Genomic DNA, 22,212 nt, shown 5'->3' with positions numbered 1-22,212 from the left:
AGCTAATGACAGCGGCCTGAGAAGGGAGGTGGGGTGAATTTAGCAGCGTAACTGCTAAACTCCCTCTCTCTTCCCTCCTCCCCTCTGGCTGATTGCAATGGGCGTGGGTGGAGCTAAGTGCCACCCTGTCCCACCTCCTCCCATTGCTGGCTGCTGACAAGGGGTGGGAGCTTAGCTCCTCCCCGCTCCCTACCATTACAAACAACCAGAGAGGAGCTGAGCCGGTGATGGTCAGGGAAGGGGAAGGGGCAACAGCATGGTGGCCTCCACGCATACATGCCGGGGCTCATGCGGTCTGAATGGGCGCACAAACATTAGATTTGAGTGCCTGTTCACAAGCTTTTACGCCTCAGATGGTAGCATATATCGGTCGGTCGTGAAAACAGCGGCCGATATACGCTTGTGTGAAAGAGCCCTAAGGGTGCATTCACGTAAAAAAAAATGCACTCAGCTCTGGATCATGTGAATGGGCAATTTCACCGCTAATTAAGCTTGTGGCTTAATTATGGGAAATTGTTAATTCATGCTATTTTTCACGTACTCAGCCGTGATTTTTTTGCGCAGGTAAGTTTGGCGTGAATTTCACGCTCATGGGAATGAGGCCTCAGCTTACTCCAACTCTGTCTGACCATAAGCAGAATCGCTGGGCAAATTCCACAGTGTTTACAGCACATGCCATGTGGAGGAGGTTTCAGAAATCTTCATAAGGTGTGGGAATTTTCTGTAACAAATTTGCAGAGTTTGAAAAAAAAAATGCTTTTCTAAATCCGCAGCACGTCTGTTTTATGCTTCAGATTTCTGCTGTGTAATCCAACAGAACAGTTAAATTCCAAAGCTCGTCCTCAATTAAAAATGCTGCCAAATTGGCAGGATTTAGGACTGGGTTTGACTGCTGCAGGTATTCTGTTGTGGAATGCCCGCAGCAATTGTGCCCTGTTAGGCCTCCCTCACATAGATGTTTTTTACAGCGTTTAGCGCTGCCTTTTCAGCACAGTGCTAAATGCTGTACAAGGCTCCCATTCATTTCAATGGAGCCATTCACACAAGTGTCAAAACACAGCGTCTTCAACGCTGTGCTTTGACAGTGATGCATGTCCTATCTTTGACTGTTTTCAGCCCTGCGTCCCCATTGAAATGAATGGGCAGCATTAGCAGCGCTGCTGAAAGTGTGGCACAACTAGGTGTCGCGTTTTGGGCAGCGCTAAAGGCAGCACTAGCTGCACTACAAAAAAAAAAGTTATACTCACCGATGCTGGTGCTGTCCGGGGCTCCAGGCACTTGTCAGAGGATCTTTTGCTAGTGATGGGGTTTGAAGACCCCCGCCTCCAGCAAGAGATTGCTTTGATTGGCTAATCCAGCGCCAATCACAGCCATTCAAGGAATGAATGGCTCGCGGCTCAGCCAATCAGAGCAATCTTTTGCTGGAGGCATGGTCTTGAAACTCCGTTGCCAGCAAGAGATGCTCTGCAAGCATAGACAAGTGTCTGGAAGCCTGCAGGGACGGCACCTACTAGGTGAGTATTTAATTTTTTTTCCCACTGCCTTGGCTGCATTATCAGCTGTGCTGAAAATGCAGCCAAAACGCTGGCATAACGCATGCCAGCACTGCTGAAATAGCAGTAAATGCGGCGCTGAGAAACGCTGCGTTTACTGCAAACGCCTGTGTGACGAAGGCCTTAAAAGGCGCCTTTAACATGGGATGAATTACGCCGCAGGACACAGCAAAATCCACAGCAGCTTGCGATGTGTCATGCTGCCTATTCCGTCCCTGTAAATGGGCCATAAAATACATTCTTATAGGGCATTTTGGTACAATAGTCAAGTCTATGTTTGCAAATATTCAGCAAATGTCAGCCCACAAGTTGCAGCACAATTATGTCCCTTATACAAGGGCCAGTCGGGTGAATGACCACAAGAGCGCTGATGTCACTGCTAAGGTCTTCTGGATCACGGGCTTCTAGCTCAGTGCTGGACCTTCTACATGTAGCACAGCGGGGAATGACAAGCCCGCAATCCAGCCATGTTTTTAAGGACGTGGCCCTTTTATTTCTCCAAATTCGTTTTTTCCTCCCCCCTTTTAAAAAATCGTAACTCCTTTGTTTATCCATCGACGTAGCTGTATGAGGGCTTCTTTTTTGTGGGACAAGTTGTATTTTTCAATAGTATTATTTAATGTACCATATAGTGTACTGAAAAACGTTAAAATTCTAGGTGGAGTAGAATGGAAAAAAAAAAAAAACGACATTTCTCCATCTTCTGGTGCGTCTTGTTTCCACAGCGTACAAACTGCAACAAAAATGATATGATAACTTTACTCTATGGGTCAGTGTGATTACTACAATATCAAACGTATATAGCTTTTTTTGCTATACTACTTTTATTTTTAATTTTTTAAAATTATTTTCTACTTTTGCCATTTTCCATTCTTTTCCATTAATTTGCCATTTTCTGCGCGCAATTACTTTTTTATTTTTCTATCGACATAGTTGTAAGAGGGCTCAATTTTTGCGAGATGTCCTGTAATTTCCGTTGGTACCATTTTGGAAAACGTGTCTTTTTGATCGCTTTTTATTGCATTTTTTTCTGGGGGACAGAACAACCAGATAGGAATGACAACAGCACACGCTGAACCTCTATTCAGAGAGGGAGGAAACCACTGGGCAAAAAATTGCACACTTCTATTACCAGTCCTGGATCCACCGAACCGGAGACAACAAGAACCAAGGTATAGTGAAGATGAAGCAGCATCCAGGGATATTATTTCCAAAACAAACGCTTTAATTCATCCAGCATAAAACAACGTTTCAACCACTGTAGTTCTGTGGTCTTTGTCAAGTTCTATTTTCTGGGGGACAGGGTGACCAAAAAAGTGCATTTATGGCATTGGTTTTTTTTTTTGACAATGCTCACCGTGCAGGGCAAATAATACTTAATTTTTTTACAATTAGTAAAACTATATTAATTTTATTTTTACTTCTATGCTTTGATCGCTCCTGCAGTGTGATGTATATAGCATTACATCATACTGTGATCGGGCAGGCAGTCCTGATAGGCAGTCTGCTAAGACAGCCCTGGGGCCTTTCAGAAGGCCCCCAGCTGCCATGACATCCGCACGGCTCCCTGTGTTTTAAATGCTGCTGTCAATTCTGCATTTAAAGGGTTAATAGTGCCGACCAGCCACAGTGTCGATTGCAGCTATTGCCCACGGGTGTCAACTGTAATGAACAGGTGGTGCCTGCGCTGTATGTTATAACTTTCACACATGCATACCGAAAATAAAGACTTCAAAAAAGCTCTACAAGGAGCTGCAGTTGAGGGTGTGTGTTATACCAATGTGGGGCATGGATTGCTGCCACATAAAATTTGTCTGTACTATTGACAGCTAGAGAATAGTGATGAGCGAGCATACTCGCTAAGGGCAATTGCTCGAGCGAGCATTGCTCTTAGCGAGTACCTGCCCACTCGAGAGACAAGGTTCGGGTGCCGGCGGCGCGGGGAGATCTCTCCCTCGCTCCCCCCTGCTGACTGCCGCTACTCACCGCTCCCCCGCGCCGGCACCCGAACCTTGTCTCTCGAGCGGGCAGGTACTCTCTAAGGGCAATGCTCGCTCGAGCAATTGCCCTTAGCGAGTATGCTCGCTCATCTCTACTAGAGACAATTTTAAAGTACTGTTTATGCATTCAGGACTTGAGTATTTAGACAGCCATATGAACAATTGCGAATGCTTCAGCACAACCTATTTGCGCAATGCTGAAGCACCTAGTACTTTACTTTTTGAGCATGCAGATCTGTTTACATGCGCACGCAAAAGAACCCCGTCCTGATCTAAAAGGCTATTTAGTCTAAATTTGTTTTCTTTTTCAGAGAACTGTGCATATTCTTACATTTTGTGCACCTCCTATAGGCTTCTATGGGACCCTTCATGCACAAATATGCTGGAAAATAGAGCTGTTCCTATTTTTTCTGGACGTGAGAAATGCGGGTGAAATATGGAAATAGAGAATGAACCCATTGAAATCAATGGGTTCTATTCTCTGTGTATTGTGTATGCAAATACGGTAGTCTGAAGGAGCCCTTAGGTGTGGATTCCGCACCTAAATTCTTATCAAATGCGCTAACATTCTGCATCAAATGCAAATGAATAAGGTATATTGACTTCTATTCACATGCTCTGGGTAAAAATCAATGCAGATTTTTGTTCACACTACAGAAAAAAAAAAACATCCGCAAGAAGAATGAGCAGCATGCTGTAGTGTGCGCCCTGCATGGGGCCTGTGTCTTAACCCTTTCCAATCCATTTATTTTTTCTCACCCATTCTCCCCAGCTCCAAATAAATTGAAGCTGGGAGAATGGGTGAGAAAAAATACATTTTCCCTGCACCCTCCTGAACTGACAGAGTTCAGGAGGGTGCAGGGAGGGAGCTGCTTACCTGACCGGAGTCTTCTGCATTCTCCTTCTGCCTCCCGGCTCGGCGATCATGTGACCGCTGGGGTCAGGTGACACCTGGCGGTCACATGATCGCCGGGTCGGGAGACAGAAGGAGAATGCACAAGACGCCGGTCAGGTAAGCAGGTCCTTGCACGGTGCAGGCTCCCGGCTCGGAGTTCATGTGACCGCCGGGGGTCAGGTAACACCGGCGGTCACATGATCGCCGGCCGGAATCTATGCATTACATAGCGCTAATTGAGCGCTATGTAATGTGTAAAGGAGTGGGCAGAAAGGGTTAAAAACCCTTTCTGCCTTCTCCTCGGGGGTCCTCGATGAGGGTCAGTGCTGGAATCCATCTGCACCCGATGTGTCTGACGATCGGGTGCAGATCCACTCCTGCACTGCAGTGTCGGGCCTGCCCCGACATCGGAGCTGTGGAGGGAAATTATGATGTCGGGGCAGGCCCGACATTGGACTGGAAAGGGTTAAGGGCTCCTTTCCACTGGCGATAGCGATATCTTTGCTTCTAAACTAGCTCCGCCCTCTCGGATTTCTGGGCGGTAGTTTTAAAAAGGACAGCCTCCAAATTCAGCTGCCAGTTTGTGAGGTAACTTTGAGCAAACAGACAAGAAATGTCACTATCAAGCAATGTCGTTCTCCTGAATTGGTTTGTCTCCCGTATTTTTGGTGAGCAGCCTATGATGCTGGAAGAAAGAAGACAACGTAGATACTGGGTCCATCCTATTTTGGACCAAAGACCGCTGAAAGGGGACTTTCGTGCTCTATATTCAGATCTGCGTCAACACCCTGACAAATTTAAGGCGTACGCGGGGCTCTCAACAACTGCCTTTGATACTCTCTTAGAAAAACTGCGCCCCGACTTGACGTACCAAAATACTCATCTACGGCGATGCATCTCAGCTGAGGAACGTCTTTTAGTCACACTACGGTCAGTTTGTGAGTGACGAATGCTGTGTCTGTCTCTATTGACACCTGTCTGTCTGGCTCTCTGTTTGTCAATCTGTCTGGCTTTCTGTCTTGCCGCCTGTCTGTCTGTCTGGCTGTCTAGCTGTCTTTCTGGCTCTCTGTCTATCTCGCTGGATTGCTCGCTGGCTTTCTGTCTATCTCACTGTGAAGTAAACCCCTGCAGTGATTCAAGGCTGGTTTTAATAGGAAAACACCAATTTCTGAAGCGGTTTATGAGCACAATAACACACTGTAAATCATGGCACTATTCTGCTCTCACCAGTTTTTGGTAACTTATTGTATTGTTCCCCATGCAGATTTCTTGCCAACGGTATATCATTCTCTGCTTTACAATTTGAGTTTCTACTGGGCCTTACAACTTTTGCCAGAATTGTCCATGCCACCTCAAAGGCTATTTGGAGGAGAATTCAGCCGGAAGTCCTACCACAACCTACTACTTCGGATTGGTTAAAAATAGCAAAAGGCTTCTGGGAGTCAACTAGTTTCCCAAATTGTATCGGTGCCTTGGATGGCAAACATGTTCGGGTCCGAAAGCCTCCAAATTCAGGATCCAGATACTTCAATTACAAAAAATACTTTTCAGTCGTGTTGTTGGCTTTGGCTGACAGCGAGAGCAAATTTATCCTTGTGGACATAGGGGCATATGGAAGCACAGCAAACTCAAGGGCGTTTCTAACGTCAAGAATTGGACAACGTCTGGAGCAAGAGGCTTTACACCTACCACCTCCTCAAAATCTCCCAGGAACTACGGGTCCCGCTATACCATATTTGGTCTTGGCCGATGAGGGTTTTGCATTAAGCCTGCACGTCATGCGGCCATATCCCCGGCGACAGCTTACTAACCCTAGGCGCATTTTTAATTATCGTCTATCGCGTGCCAGGCGACATGTAGAGTGTGCTTTTGGTATATTAGTTTCACGGTGGTGAGTATTAGATGGCACCTACAGTTGTCTCCCAAGAGAGCTGTTGGCGTAATCAAAGCCTGCGTTGTCCTGCATAATTTTTGCAGAATGACAGATGGACCCTTTGAAGAGGAAATCCCACAAAATCCAGCAGCAAAACTTCAGCAGTGTACATTACAGGCTGTTGGTCGCCCAGGAACATCTTGACTTAGAGTCCGGGACAGGCTAACCAGCTACTTTAATTCCACAACGGGTGCGGTACCGTGGCAAGAAGAGTTCATGGCTAGGGTTGTATAAGTCTTGATTGTAATTCATATTCAAGTTTTTTGAACTGTGGTTATGTAAACAAATTGGTGGTTTCTGCATCTTTAATTTTTTATATGTTTTCCATATTTTTGGGGTGGCGGGGTTCAGGGTGATGAGTCTGCTTACTTTTGGGCATTAAAATCATCATTATGTCTATGATTTCCGTTTTTCCTCCTTTGAGTAAAATTGTGTTTTGTGAAAAACATTTGGTCTGGGAATTTTATTCTGATTGTACCTTTCACCCCTAACGCCCCCTGTCCACGGCTGTGATTTCACCGGCAGAAAATCACTGGCGAATAACACCGTCTGAAGCTTCCCATAGTGTTGTTATAGAAAGCGCCAACCACATCTCCACGAGCAGAGAATCATTGCAATTCTCTACTCGTAAACAGCAATTTGCAGCATGCCGAGAATTGCCACGATTCTCTGCGGTCAGCCTATCTGTCAGATTAGGCTGACAGCGGAGATCAATCTGTGGCTCCTGCTCCCGGACAGCAGCTCTTCAACGGATCTTCATCACGGGATACCGCAATGCCCGTGGACAGGGGGCATAAAGTCCAATTTAGACACAATGATTATCACTCGAGTAAATAAGCCCTTAGCCCTAATGTCCATGGACACGCATGGCGGAATTCCGCAGTGGTTTCTACTAGAGATGAGCGAACGTACTTGTTTAGGGCGATTTCGCAATTGAGCACCGCTTTTTTGCGAGTAACTGACTAGTCAGGCGAAAAGATTCAGGGGGTGCGGGGGGCGGCATGGGGCGGAGCGGGGGCTAGCAGACGGGAACAGGGGGGAGATCTCTCTCTCTCCCCGCCCCACTTCCCTTTGCAACTCCCCATTCACCCCCCCCCCCCCCCGTTGCCCCCTGAATCCTTTCGCCCGAGTAGTCATTTACTCGAAAAAAGCGCAGTTCGATTGAGAAATCGCCCTAAACGAGTACCTTTGCTCATCTCTAGTTTCTACCCGTTCCCGTAGCCATGAGACAAGAAATGGCAGTTTGCTCACCTGTCCCGACGCTGCGAGCCACCTCTCTGTTCCGGCCGGATCTTCTTTCTTCTAAACAGCGAATGTGCTAGGCACGCTTGCAGCATGCTGCACCCAAGCGCCGTGCTCATTTAAAAAAAAAAAACTTAAAAGATTATGTGTAATTTTATATGGTGAAGGGCGGCTTCTGGGACCCTTTAAGTGCAGGGGCCTGATCGGCACCGCGGTCCAGGCGACCCTCGCTGGGACACCTATGGATAGGATCGTGAAAGGGAAGAAAAAAAACACCAATTTTTTTTTAAGAAAACTTTTTATTAAGACATGTTGGTCTTCAAAGTTTTGGTCATTTTCAAGTATGGCGAAATAACTGCAAGCAGCAGAAAACAATAAACAAATCTTCAACAATGGGAAAAACAGACATGCATTTACAGTTAGAGATTCATGTATGTGGCTGAGGTACTTGGCAAGGCCTGATCAGCCACATCTTGCCCTGCATGGTGCCGCTGTGGCGCTGCCTCTTGAGCCTGAAGATGATTTCTCCCTGCAGCTTGCATCGGCATTTGGGAGCTCTAGGAGAAAAGAGCATTTGTGGGAGAAAAGAAATTGGGAGCATTTGTGGGAGAAAAGAAATTGTGGGCTGAGGGCCAAACTGCTGAGGGGGGGGGGGCATGTATGGGTGGTGGTGGGGCACGTATGGCGGGGGTTGCACGTATGGGCGCTCCTGGACCTGAGCATTACTGGCTGCAAAATTTCCATCAATACAATATTGACGAATACTGTTAAAAAAATGCATCGCCCTGGATTGATCTTGTGCAACTTCAACCACTGATGCTAAAGTGCTAGCGAGTGGCAGCTGCAGATGTTCAGCAGTACGGCGACTTGAAGCTGCCAAACTCTGGGCCATTGCCCCAGCCCAATCCATTTCTCGCTGTGCACGCAAAAAGTCATAGACCTCTGTGTCCACATAACGGCCAGCAGGCCCTCTCTCCCTGTTGCGACGACGTCTTCTAGTTTGCCTCACCGGAAGAGCTTCCTGGGAAGTCGTTGCTCCTGGCTGGGAGGTCGTTGCTCCTGGCTGGGAGGTCGTTGCTCCTGGCTGGGAGGTCGTTGCTCCTGGCTGGGAGGTCGTTGCTCCTGGCTGGGAGGTCGTTGCTCCTGGCTGGGAGGTCGTTGCTCCTGGCTGGGAGGTCGATGCTCCTGGCTGGGAGGTCGATGCTCCTGGCTGGGAGGTCGATGCTCCTGGCTGGGAGGTCGATGCTCCTGGCTGGGAGGTCGATGCTCCTGGCTGGGAGGTCGATGGTGAACCAGCATAACTGGCCTGCGTATTAACATACGTGCTGTTATCGCTATCGGTTTCGGACTCCGTTTCCTCCCTTCCGCGGATGTTATCAGCAGTCCTGAGAAAGAAAGGGAAAAAAAACGAAATGGGTTAAACGGGCACACTCTAGGAAAGTGGTGGCAAATCTATGGTTATGGTGCCAGAGGTGGCACGCAGAGCCCTCTAAACTGGCACCCAAGAGCAGCACTAAGAAGATGGGGAGCAGTGCTGACTCTATAAGTGTATGGGGTGGGGGGATATTACAACTACGGTAGCTGAAGGGGTCACTATTACTACTGGAGCCACGTGGGACCATACCACTGTCAGCGCTCCCCGGCTTCTGGTTACCAGCGACTAGCTCAGGTGCAGTGCTGCTGGTCAGGTGAGGCCACTACAGGATGTAGAGAACGAGATGCTGAGAACCGTTGACAGCGGGAAGCCCTTGGAGGGAGTGATGGGGAGCAACACATAGACACATCAACTGAATGGGCAAGGAAATCGCATCCTCAAAGCATATACATACGGACGAAGATCCTGAAGAGGTCGTAGAAACATCAGCCTCTGGGTTAAGTAGTATGGTTTTTTACGAGACGCGCCATCTCCACTCTTTTGTTGGCATGCAATCTCCTTTTTAAATTGATCCCTGCAACTCCTCCACTTCTTTTTCAGCTCTTCCACTGCAAGAAAAAAGAAATTGAAAATCAGTAACCTTGGTTTTTTCTATACCTTAAAAAATTTGGACAGTGGCATTTTAATCCCCTGATGTTTGGGCATCCGTATGGTTTCCCCGCAATGAGATAGTCTTCTGAAAGGTCCCAGGGCTGTCATAGTAATACCTGGGTGCTAGATAGACTACCTGCTAGATGGCAGTATGATGTAATGCCATAGCATTATATCATACTGTAATAAGGGTGATCAAAGCATCGCATGTACTGCTCCCCCTCCCCACGGGACTAAAAGATAATGTTAAAAAAAAAACGCTAAAGAACTAAGGCAACATGCTACTTTTTAGCATTTTGCCTCCCAAAAGATGCAATAAAAGTGAGCAAAAAAACTGAATATAACCTAAAATGGTACCAATAAAAACTACTGCTCGTCTCACAAAAAACAAGCCCTCCCAGAGCTCCATACATACAAAAATAAAAATGTTATAGGACTTTTAATGCAGAGTTTTTGAAAAAAAAAAATTTCCAAAAAAAATGGTTTTTAATACACCAAAGTGGTTAAACCTAAAAAAAGAGAGACTTTTGTTATCGTTCTAATTGTACCGGCCCGCATAGAAAAAATTTTCTGTCATTTTTGTTGTATAATTAAAACGCTTTAAAAAAATCACCCAAAAATCTATGGCAGAATTGATGCGTTTTCGGTCCCTGCTATAATATAAAAATAACAGTTTTATAATATAGTCTATGTACCAAAAAATGGCACTGATAAAAACTACAGTGCACCATGCAAAAAACAAGCCTTTATATGGCTACGTCGAAAAAAAAAAAGTTATGATTTTTGGAAAATGGAGATGAAAATCTACCAAAAAATGGTTGGTCCTTAAGGACAAAATAGGCCATGTCCTTTAAGGGGTAAAAAAAAATACAAGCAGTATAGCAAGTTAATGTAAATTTTTATTTAACCCCTTAATGACGTGGCCTATTTTGTCGTTGAGGACCAAGCGATTTTTGGTATTTTTCCATCTCCATTTTTCAAAAACCCAAACTTTTTTATTTTTCCGTCGACACGGCCGTATAAGGGCTTGTTTTTTGTGTGGCGAGCTGTAGTTTTTATCGGTGCCACTTTTGGGTACATAGACTATATCGCTAAACTTTTATTATTTTTTTATGATAACAGTGAGAGAGAAAGCATCAATTCTGCCATTGTTTTTTTTTTTTGGACAGCGTTAGTCATGCAGCATAAATGACACACCCAATTTTTCTGCGGGTCGGTACAGTTACAATGATACCAAAATTCTTTTTTATTCTTATATTTTTTTTAGGTTTTTACACTTTTTTGCAATAAAACCCTTTTTTGGAAATGTTTGTTTTTCTCTATAGGTACATTCAAAGTCCTGTAACTTTTTTATTTTTCTATGTACGGAGCTCTATAAGGGCTTATTTTTTGCGAGGGAAGCTGTAGTTTTTATTGGAACCATGTTTTGGAATGTACGACTTTTTTGATCACTTTTTGTGCATTTTTTGAGAGGCAAAATTCTAAAAATTAGCATTTTGCCTCTGTTTTGTAGCATTTTTTTTACGTTTTTTGACGTAAAAAATAAAAAGCGTGTTCAACTTTTTGTACACGTCGTTACGGACGTGTCTATACCAAATATGTGGGGTTTAAAATTTTTTCTCACCTTTTTTTATGCTCACATTAGAAAAAACACAAAAAAGGTATTATTTTTTTACCTTTTTTTTTACCTTCTTATTTTATTTTCTCTTTTTTACACTATTTGAGTCCATCTGAGGGACTTGCAGCACTATGCCTATGATCGCTGTGATAAGGCATGGCAGAGCTACTGCTCTGCCATGCCTTATTGCTTATACAGCGATCATAGGCATTGGCACTGCAGGACGCCAATGTCTGGCGTCCTGTAGCCATGGTGACAGGCCGGGCTCTCGCGATAACACCACTCTACTTAGATCAGCAGGGAAGGGGTTAACAGCGGGGGGCGCATCTCCGATACCCCCCGCTGTCGCAGCGGAACGCCGGCTGTGACTGACAGCTGGCTCCCGCTGCAGGATAGCGCGAGGCCAGTCATGATCTCGCGCTATCCCGATGACGTACCGGTACGTCATTTTGCGTGAAGTACTCGTCTCCCATGACGTACCGGAACGTCATGGAGCAGGAAGGGTTTAAGCATTCTCAACGTGTACTTACTCATCGCAGTCCGTTGAGATACTGGGGTTCGCTGCCATCGCTCCCCAAACATTTCTGCAGCCACCTCTTCCCAGCTGGCATCTCTTGAACTCCGCACATGGAATACTTCTGTACGGTTGTCCCATATGCACGGATCCTCCTGCACTAATGTTATTAGCCTCTCCTTGTCAATGGATGGCATTTTGGATGCTTAACTAGCTTAACAAGCCGGCAACAAACTAATTGCTGACAGGATCTCACTCAGAATGGCTGCTGTCCCTTCCCTTCCTCCACGCAGCTAATGGCTCTGCTTTGTTACACCCACCAAAGGCCAGGAACTCCCACTTCATTTACATAGCTCCACAATTTGACAGTAAAAATCGCATCGCATCGCTGCCGAATCGCAAGGTATTGCGTTGCGATGCGAGACATCTGGTTTTCCATTGCTCTCTATGGGCGACAGAATATCGCAAATTGCTGAAACAATCCCCCTGCTGCGATTTTTTTTTATCCTCGCATCGCAGCTTTCTCTTAACCATCGCTAGTGGGAAGGTTGTCATAGAAGAACATGTGTAGGACTTTCCTGCGAGAGCTCGCACTCTCCCATCGCAGCGAAAACGTGCGATTTTCTCGCCAGTGGAAAGGAGCCCTTAGGGTGACTACCCACTCCGTTTTTTTTCACAGCGAAATTCGCAGCGTTTTTTTTTGGTTTTTTTGCAGGGGTCTATGGGACTTGTAATGTTAAAATCGCGATCGCGCAAAAACGCGATTTCGCGGTAAATTGCCATTTTGCGCGATCGCGATTTTAACATTACAAGTCCCATAGACCCCTGCAGAAAAAAAAAACGCTGCAAATTTCGCAGTGAAAAAAAACTGTAGTGGGTAGTCACCCGGGCGCCCACCCACTGGCGTTTGCGATTTCCGTGGGTGAAAAACGCAGCGTTTTCCGCGCGTTTTTCGCGGCGTTTTCGCAGCATTTTCGCGGCTTTTTCGCGCCTTTTCCGTTAATTTCCATTGACATTCATGGGTGCATTAAGAGAAAAATAAGGACACATATGCAACTGACAGTTCCTATGTTAAAAATTGCAACGGACCGGAAAAAAAAACGCCAGTGGACAGGAACACATTCAAAACTAATTGCTCTTGAGAAAAAACACAAAACGCAAAGGAAAAAAAATCGCCAGTGGGTGGGCGCCCTTAGGGAGCTGGTGTTTGGGTGTAATAGAACCTCTTGAGCTCCACTCTAATGTCCTAGCTATAAAATGATTCTGCTGTGTATCCCCCCAAAAACAAATTTTGCAAACTTTGTAAAAAAAAAAAAAAAAAAATCATGTAAATTTGGTATTGCTGTATTAGTTCTGGAAAATATCTTGTTATTCATACTGTACAGTGAACAATGTAAATTTAAAAAAATGTTGGGCTATATCTGTTTTTTTTTCCCTAAAAAAAGCTACCAAAAGTGAAACAATTATGGATCTTAGAACAATGAAGAATAGAAAAAAATAAGTTGCTTGCTTATTAGGGCTCAAATTAAGGTGGTCACTAAGATTAGGGCCGGCTTCACACTGGCGAGAAAATGCACAAGATTCACATGGGGTTATACATATGAGTGATTTTTTTTTCCCCCACATCGCGGGGAAAAGAAATTGTGGCACGTCCTATCTTACGGCTCTTTCCCACGAGCGTATATCGTCTGGCGTTTTCACGGCCGGCCAATATACGCTATCATCTGGTACGTAGACGCTCAAGAACGGGCGCACAAATCTAACGTTTGTGCGCCCATTCACACGGAATGGGCCTCGGCACATATGCACCAAAGTCACTATGCCGTCGCCCCTTTCCCTTCTCTCCCCATCACAGGCTTCTCTCTGCTCTCCTCCCTGCTCGTTCTTTGCAATGGGCGGGACGGAGCTAAGCGCTGGCCGATTCTACCTCCTCCATTAATGGATATGAACCTGACCCCCTCCCATTGCAAAGAACGAGCGGGGAGGAGAGCAGAGGTGAGCCTGCACAGGAGGAGGAGAGCAGAGGGAGGGAGTTTAGCAGGCATGTGAAAACTGCCGCCTAATATACACTCGTGGGAAAGAGCCCTTAGGACATGCTCTCACATCACATCTCCTACAGTTTTTAATGGGGTCGGCGGGAGCATGTTCTAGCTGCACGCGTTCGGATGTTAGGTTTCCCTATTTAAAACAATGGGACAAACCTTGCAATTCTCTACCGCGGCTGTCAGTTCTCCCCCAAAGTGATGTGATGCCTTTTTGACATAAAAACACTTTCCATCCACAGGGAAATTGCACATTGGTGAGTGCCATAGTGGGCCGTGATTCAGGGCCCACTATCACACTCGCCAGTGTGAAGTTAGCCTAAATGTATAATTCAAAAGCCTCAATTTGGTTTGATTTGTGTAATTCATACTTTGATCAGAATATATATGCTAAGAACCTTGTATGTTTTAATATGGTTAGTAAATAGAAAAATTATGTACTTTCCTCATATTAAATCAGAATGAGTGCTGTAGCCAGGGATTTGTGCTTGTACTGTAAAGGAAGCCAATTAATCACATATTCATTATGCATTATCTATGGTTCAATTGATCTGCATCAATGAATTGTCATGGCACCTTATCACCTATGGTTGACTAATCTTGATATCTGAGGCTTGGATATATATTTTAATTATATAAATTGAAGTTATGTTTTAGGGCAACCTCTATTACATTTCCTCTCAGGCTTTATTCTTGGATTTCATTTATTAATTTCTTATTTCTTGTTTAGTTATATAATGAAGACATTTTGGACCTATTTGATATTTCCCGTGATCCAGACTCTCGTCATCAAAAATCCAATATCCGCATTCATGAAGATGCCAATGGTGGAATTTATGTCAGTGGAGCAAGCACTCGAAGTGTTAATTCTGAGGCAGAGGTGAGGTGTAAATGTAGTTTTGTTTCTCCTTATTCTTGTTTATCCCATTACTTTTGATATTGACTGATTCCAAACAAATGTGATATTATGTATTATATTGTACTGTAGTATTGTATATCATGTAATATATAATATTGTATGCTGATTGTCAAGCACAGAATGTTCAAGTGAAAGAAACAAGAGTAATCTATTGGCTCTTAGCCATATCCACAGTATATCACGAAAAAATATAGGAAGTAATAGAGAGGTTCAGGTCTTTTTGCCTCGGCACTATAGAACACTTGATGACTTATATATTCCTTTTGGTGCCAACGATGTAATGTATGTGATAATTTATCACTTGTCATGATTAAAATAATAGTACTAGATCTTGTGTCATACCAGAGAACAGAACCTTTTCATATGATACAACTAGCTGATATACCTGGCTTCGCCCGAGTTAATTTGGTACTGGTGTTTATCTGGTGTTCACACGGAAAATCTTATGAAGTCGTGGTTACTTTAGAGATACCGAGGGAAAAAAATATGTTCACCATTTTGCATGGTTCTTTGTGTTACTCCAGGTATTATAGGGTCAGAATACAGCTCTAGAGTGAGATCGAGGAATATGGTTTATGCACTCCTGTGTGTCTGACTGAGCTTTATAACCTGGATAGCGAATTCATAGGAACCTACTACCTAGCATTTTCCAACATTGTCCTTGCTTGCAAGTATATGTCATCATTGCTATTGCAAACTCGGACCCCCACTAAGGTTCTTATAGCTAAATACTCTGCCTAGCATTTACACACAATTAAGGACTATGTATTTAATCAGTTGATTTTTGGACTGAGATAGGCACCGTTATGTTTTGGAGCAGGATACTATCAGCAATATTGACCTGACAAGCCATTTCCTGCTGACAGAATAGACATCTTGGCCTCTCATATTGGCTTTAGATGACATTGTACACCCTAGCCCTAGCTCATATTGCTATTCGCGGGCCGGTTGATTAGGTGTACTACTGTGCCTATCAGAGCATTTTTTCGCACTTATACGTTTTTCCCTTTAAGGCCTTCATTTTCTTGTTTAAAAAAAACACAAACTATTAGTAAAAGTTATGTTTTAATTGAAAGGAGTGTAGTCTGTGAAGGTTATCACTTTGATTAGGTAAACCCACCCTTATTATTCACCTGTACAAGACACTGGAGATTGAACAGGTAATATAACAAAGTATAGTATTGTTAACAGTGTACTGGAACCGCTATTCTTTATAAAGTGTCTCCAAGTTCTTATGAGACAATCATCCACAACAGGTTTGCACACCTTTATTAACAGAACATCACCTCCATGGAAACACCCATAATTTAAAAAACCATCCCATCTTTCTCAGTGTTCATGTGCCAGACTCTGAAAGTTACTACCTCTAAGGCCAACCTTTTGCAATGGGTGCTGTGGTGTGTTCAAAATTACTGAAATACACTAAAATAGAACAGACAGTGTTCCGAAAACACAGCGTTAGAAACTCTGTGCTAAAACGCTCGTCTAAGAAGCCAATTGAAATCAATGGAGGTTCAGTGCTGCATTTCAAACGCTGTAAAAAACGCCTATGTGAGAGCGGCCTAATACGGCAACACCTCGGCACTCTTTCAGATACAAATCCCCAAGGTTGAATTTTAAAATCACTGAGTGTTGGTACTTCCCACACCTGTTAGTCACGTCACTGCTAGGGACGTACCCATGATTGTATAATAGATAGCAAATGCCACAGATCAGCTGAGACAGTTCCAGCAATTTCACATCTCCTTTCCACAAACAACAATACAATGGGTTCCAATTACATATCCTTTTCAGGCCAATTTTAGTCCATTTTAGGCCCCTTTCACACGGGCAGCGTTATACTGCCGCGCGAAAATTACAGCGATATCGCATCTGTGTTCTGTGCGATATGGCTGCGTTTTTTCACGATATTGTGATTTTGTGTTACACGTGGTGCTACAAAGTCGTGTCATAGGGAAAATAAAACCTAGATGCCTAAAAAAAAAAGAAATACACCACCTAAGAGACGCTGTCTGGCTTTATGTACAGCATACATATGAATGAAGATTTTCATCCTAAAAATGGATTCTCGTGTTTGTCTTGTGTTGAGAAACAAACCCATTGTGGCCATAATCTTATGTCCGTATGCATAACAGGGCCCAAACCAAATGGAGCATCAAACTTAAACCTTTTTTTAACTTCTACGTAATTGCCGTTATCCATTGGATAATGGCAATCACTCGACCATGGACCGCTCACCACAGCCCTTGGTCACTGCTACAGGCTCTCTGCTACCAGGAGCAAGGAGATTTTAAATTTCCAGAGCCCTCCCCAGTCTTTGCTCTTAGGTCCGTCATTTTGCAGACAGGTGCATGCGGCGAAGCTGGGGAAAGGTCTGCGGATAAAAATGCCATCGGGGACATTGCTGAAAGCCTTAGGTAAGTAATTTCACCTCTCCATGGATCGGATCCGTGATGAGAAGTGAAACTTTTTTTTCCCTCTTACATGATCGCCGTTATCTATTGGATAACAGTGATTACGTGACCAGGGACCATGTACCACAGCCCCCCGTGAGGTCTCCAGGCTCTTTGCCTGGGTAATTTACAATCTCCCTGCTCCTGGCTACCAAACATAGCAATCCACAGCTTTTGCACACGCGTCTGCGATTTTGGTGACGGGCGTGTGATGAAAAGCTGGGGTAAGTTTCAGCGGATAAATCTGGGGTAACTTTTTAATCTTTTTCCACTTTTTAAAAAATTTTACATGATTGCGTTTATCAATTGGATAATGGCAATCATGTGTCTGGGAACCGCATACAGCGTTCCCCAGTGACATCCCCCTGCTCTCAACTACTCATGCTAGCCAGGAGCAAGGAGACCCAGAACGCTGCGGAACATCAGACACACTGAGGACGGAGGTGAGTAGTTTTTTTAGCTCCCCTCATGGATCCAATTTGTGAGGGGAGCTGAAACTTTAACTATATTTCACTCTCTTTTAACTTTCTTGCGATTGCCGTTATCCATTGGATAATGGCAATTGTGTGACTGGGGGTCACTCACCGCAGCCTCCCTATGACAGCTTCATGCTTTCGGCTACCTCTGGCAGCCGAGAGCAGGGAGTTGTCACATCCACAGCTCCTGTGGCATTAATCCCCAGGGCGAGAGTGTTTTCATGGCCCTGAGTATTCAAGCCCACAAAGCCAGCACATAAAAACACTATGGGGCGATCACTAAGGGGTTAACTAATTCCTCGTATTTATTGATTTTTGTAGTAATCCGTCTGGCTTTGGACTCTTGGTGAGCCCAATGTGGTTCACTTTGAGGTACAGGGCAACCTATTTGGCTGAATTGTATGTGTTGTAAGCCTGTATTATGCACTACACATTTCAGTTGGTCTGGCACCCTTTGTATGTCTAATGTGCAAGTATAATTCTAAGCAGCCATCTGCTCCCCAATATGTGGTGTGTGAGAATCGGATGTTCATCAGTATCTTGCACTTGTGCAGTGCTCTTCCAAAAGCAATCTTCCTGCTTGTGTTTGGCTGGGAAGTAGTGTTTGTAACTGGCCTTGTAGGTCTTTATACTGTCTGGATGTGGCAGAAAATGGAAGCCATCAGCAGCTACCATCAGATTCCTGAGAAGCTGGGTGGTCAAAAACCCATAAGTGACTGCAAAAGACCTTTAGTAAGATTTGGTGGAAGCAAGCACCAGGAGCTGCTTGGCAAATTTTAGCCTGGGGACAAGCACATAGCAACGCCCAGTCTTTCTACAGCAGAAGCCCGCAGAGGGCTTATTTACTATTGAACATTTACCAAGTTTCTGCCAAAAATTACACCATAAAATTGTCAAAGGTCCTTTGTGACACAGTTACTATGTGTTTTTGCAATGTCATTCCGGGGCAGGAACATTCTGCAGAGTTTTACTGGCTGTGAACTGCAGAACTGTAAACTGTACATGAAACTCGCGGACATGACTGAGAAACAGACAAACTTTATGCCATTCACACTCACAAACTGGCGAAACCAAAACAATCAGCAGAACTGCGAAACTGACTTCACACTGACGGACAGATATATACCAACGGCGGATAAACTCTCAAAACACGCACCAGTCATACCTGCATGTATAAACAGATGGAATAGATACAATATGAAGTATTAGTTCGTATTTTGGCCAAGATACTTAAGCCTGCCAACGAACTTCAAGGGTCCTCGTTATCTTGCGAGTCTCTACACTAGCATGATAACTAAACCCAGGAAAGGGAACTCTGCCTACAAGTGGGACGATCGTCCCAATAAGGATGGCCACACAGTGCAACCTAGAGAACACCTGTCTCACCCTAGATAGAAATAGGCAGGAACACCAAACAAGAACATAATGCACAACAAGTGTCTGCACACCTATAGACGCAGGGGAATACCAACATAGGACATAATACACATCCCCTGGACTAAATTGCCTGACCTTTGTTGTTTTATTATACACTCGGGCTTGGCTCTCCTGAGCCCTGAGGAGTTGCTCTCTCACCAGGGGCATGACTTTAGCCATTCTGTCTTGCACCTGGGCCACATGTTTCACCACACTTCTATGCGGAGTAACCTCGGCCTTCCATGTTTCTTTGGTAATATCAAGCAATCCACTGGGTTGTCGTGCATATAACAACTCAAACGGCGAGAATCCTGTGGATGCTTGTGGGACCTCTTGGATGGAGAAGAGCAGGTAGGGAAGCAGACAATCTCAGTCTTGTCCATCCTTCTCTACCACCCTTTTCAACATGCTTTTTAAGGTTTTATTAAACCTCTCTACCAACCTGTCGGTCTGGGAATGGTAGACAGAGGTACATAACTGCTTAATTTTCAGCAGTTTGCAGAGTTCCTGCATCACCTTGGACATAAATTGAGTCCTCTGGTCCGTTAATATTTCTATTGGTATAACCACTCTGGAAAATATATGAAACAATTCTTTTCCAATACTTTTGGAGGAAGTATTCCTCAATGGAACTGCTTCTGGGTACCTGGTTGCGTAGTCCACTACTACCAAAATATACTGGTGAACCCTAGCCGTCTTTACTAAAGGCCCTACAAGGTCCATGGCAACCCGTTCGAATGGCACTTCAATTATCGGTAACGGGACCAATGGGCTCTTAAAATGTGGAGCAGGAGCTGTCACCTGGCAGGTGGGACAGGACTGGCAAAACTCTGCTATTTCCTTGTAGCAGCCTGGCCAGTAGAATCTCTGCATGCCCAAACCACGAACATCGCCGACCATGTGTACAGTCCATGGGCTCTGTTTTCGCTGGGCAGTAGGCTGCAATATGCCCTGGCTCCTGGCACTCCCAGCACCGCAGCGGGCTGACTTGGCTTCTCCTGACGGGCACCGCTCCCCGCGGATTCTGTGGCTTCTCCTCCATGCTGACCCGGGATTCCTTTCTCCGGGCATCCAACCCAGGGTTGACACTACAAGATGCAGCTTTTGCAGTGGGAAGCTCCTCCTATGTTGTAAGATATCTCTCTACAAGGCCCACCAACTCATCAGCATTATTGGGATCTCCTTGGACAACCCAAAGCTGCATGGGCCTAGACAGGGACTGCACAAATCGGTCCATCACCACTTTTTCGACAATCTGAGCAAGTGATGATGTCTCCGGCTGTAGCCATTTTTGAGCCAGATGTAGCAGGTCAAACATTTGAGACCGGTGCGGCTTCTCTGGAGAATACTTCCAATTATGCACCCGCTGTGCTCTGACTGTCATGCTGACACTCTCAGGTGAGCAAGGATTTCAGCTTTTAACTTGGAGTATTCTCGGGCATCCTGCTGCACCAAATCATAATACGCCTTCTGGTGTTCTCCAATTAAGTACGGGGCCAACACCTCCATCCACAGCTCTTGAGGCAATTGCGCCCTGTCTGCCACCCTTTCAAAAATGGCGAGGAAGGCCTTCACATCATCTTGTGGCATCCTTTTGTGTAATGTCCCTCTTACTGTTTTTAAAGCGCCCATATGGGCATGTTGCCTGGAGGGATCTACAGTCTCTTTGGCCTGCACCACCTCAGTTATCATGGCCATTTGCCTTACCAGGAGTTGGTTTGTCTCCTGTTGTGCTAGTTGTTGCTGGGTGACTGTTTTCTGTTGCGCTTGCATTACCTCTGCTTGAGCCTTCTGTTGCTGGGCCATCATTTGTTGCTGCTGAGCAAACGTTTGTTGTTCCTGCATGTGCATTTGCACCAGCTGCTTTATCAACTCATCCATGGTTGTATTGGCCGCCTGTATGCTCACTGCTGATTTCACCCAGGACATGTACCAGTGGGTCTTTTAACCCCTTTCCGCCCCATTACGTAAGGGTACGTCATGGCAGCAGGGTACTTCCCGCAAAATGACGTACCTTTACGTCATGGGGATAGTGCGAGATCATAGCAGATGTCGCACTATCCCGCAGCGGGAGCCGGCTGTCACTAGTAGATCGCGGCAGGGAAAGCATTCACAGAGGGAGCGCGCTGTCCTCTGATATATCTATACATAATCATTAGAGTGCCCCCTTGTTACAGTCCTGGGAATAATAGATGGTTGGAGAGATCTCTGTACTGTCCTCTGATATATCCATACATAGTCATTAGTGCGCCCCCTTGTTACAGTTCTTGGTATAGTAGATTATATCAGAGGTCTCAGAACTAACCCATGATATATCTATGCATAGTTATTAGAGCCTCCCCTTGTTACAGTCCTGGGTATAAATAGATGATGGGAAAGATCTCTACACTGACCCCTAATATATCTATACATAGTTATTAGAGCACCCCCTTGTTACAGTCTTTGGTATAATACATGATATTAGAGGTCTCTGTACTGACCCATGATATATCTATACAGTTATTAGAACCTCCCCTTGTTACAGTCCTGGGTATAATAGATGATGGGAGAGATCCCTGTATTGTCTTCTGATATATCTATACATAGTTATTAGAGCGCTCCCTTGTTAAAGTTCTGGTTATTATAGATGATGGTAGAGATCTCTGTATTGACTCCTGATAAATCTATACATATGGGCAAAACTATAGGGGATGTGCTTGCACCCGGGCCCAGGGGCCTTAGGGGGCCCATAAGGCCTCTTTTCTCTATGTAGTAAAACCAGTACTATGAATATAGCATTATAGTTGGGGGCCCTGTTACAGATTTCGCATTGAGGCCCAGAAGCTTCAAGTGACGCCTCTGTCTATTCATAGTTATTAGAGTGCCACCTTGTTACAGTCCTGAGTATAAATAGATGATGGGAGAGATCTCTGTGCTGACCCCTGATATATCTACACATAGTTAATAGAGCGCCCCCTTGTTACAGTTCTCAGTATAATAGATTATGGGAGAGATTTCTGAACTGACCCTGATATATCTATAGATGGTTATTAAAGCGCCCTCTTGTTACAGTCCTGGGTATAAATAGATTATGGGAGAGATTTCAGTACTCACCCTGATATATCTATACATGGTTATTAAAGTGC

General features: G+C 44.8%; 1 protein-coding gene across 1 annotated transcript in view; it reads left to right on the top strand.

The window, feature by feature from the left end:
* Positions 1–22,212, top strand: part of LOC136626544 (kinesin-like protein KIF21B) — a 2,048,083-nt gene that overhangs the window by 239,752 nt on the left and 1,786,119 nt on the right. The window contains 1 exon segment of the mRNA XM_066601598.1: positions 14,554–14,703. Coding sequence (XP_066457695.1) covers positions 14,554–14,703 — 150 coding nt within the window.

Source organism: Eleutherodactylus coqui, chromosome 4 (genome assembly GCF_035609145.1).
Source record: "Eleutherodactylus coqui strain aEleCoq1 chromosome 4, aEleCoq1.hap1, whole genome shotgun sequence".
Lineage (NCBI taxonomy): Eukaryota > Metazoa > Chordata > Amphibia > Anura > Eleutherodactylidae > Eleutherodactylus > Eleutherodactylus coqui.
The sequence above is the reverse complement of the archived record's forward strand: the minus strand, read 5'-3'. Positions and strand labels throughout refer to the sequence as shown.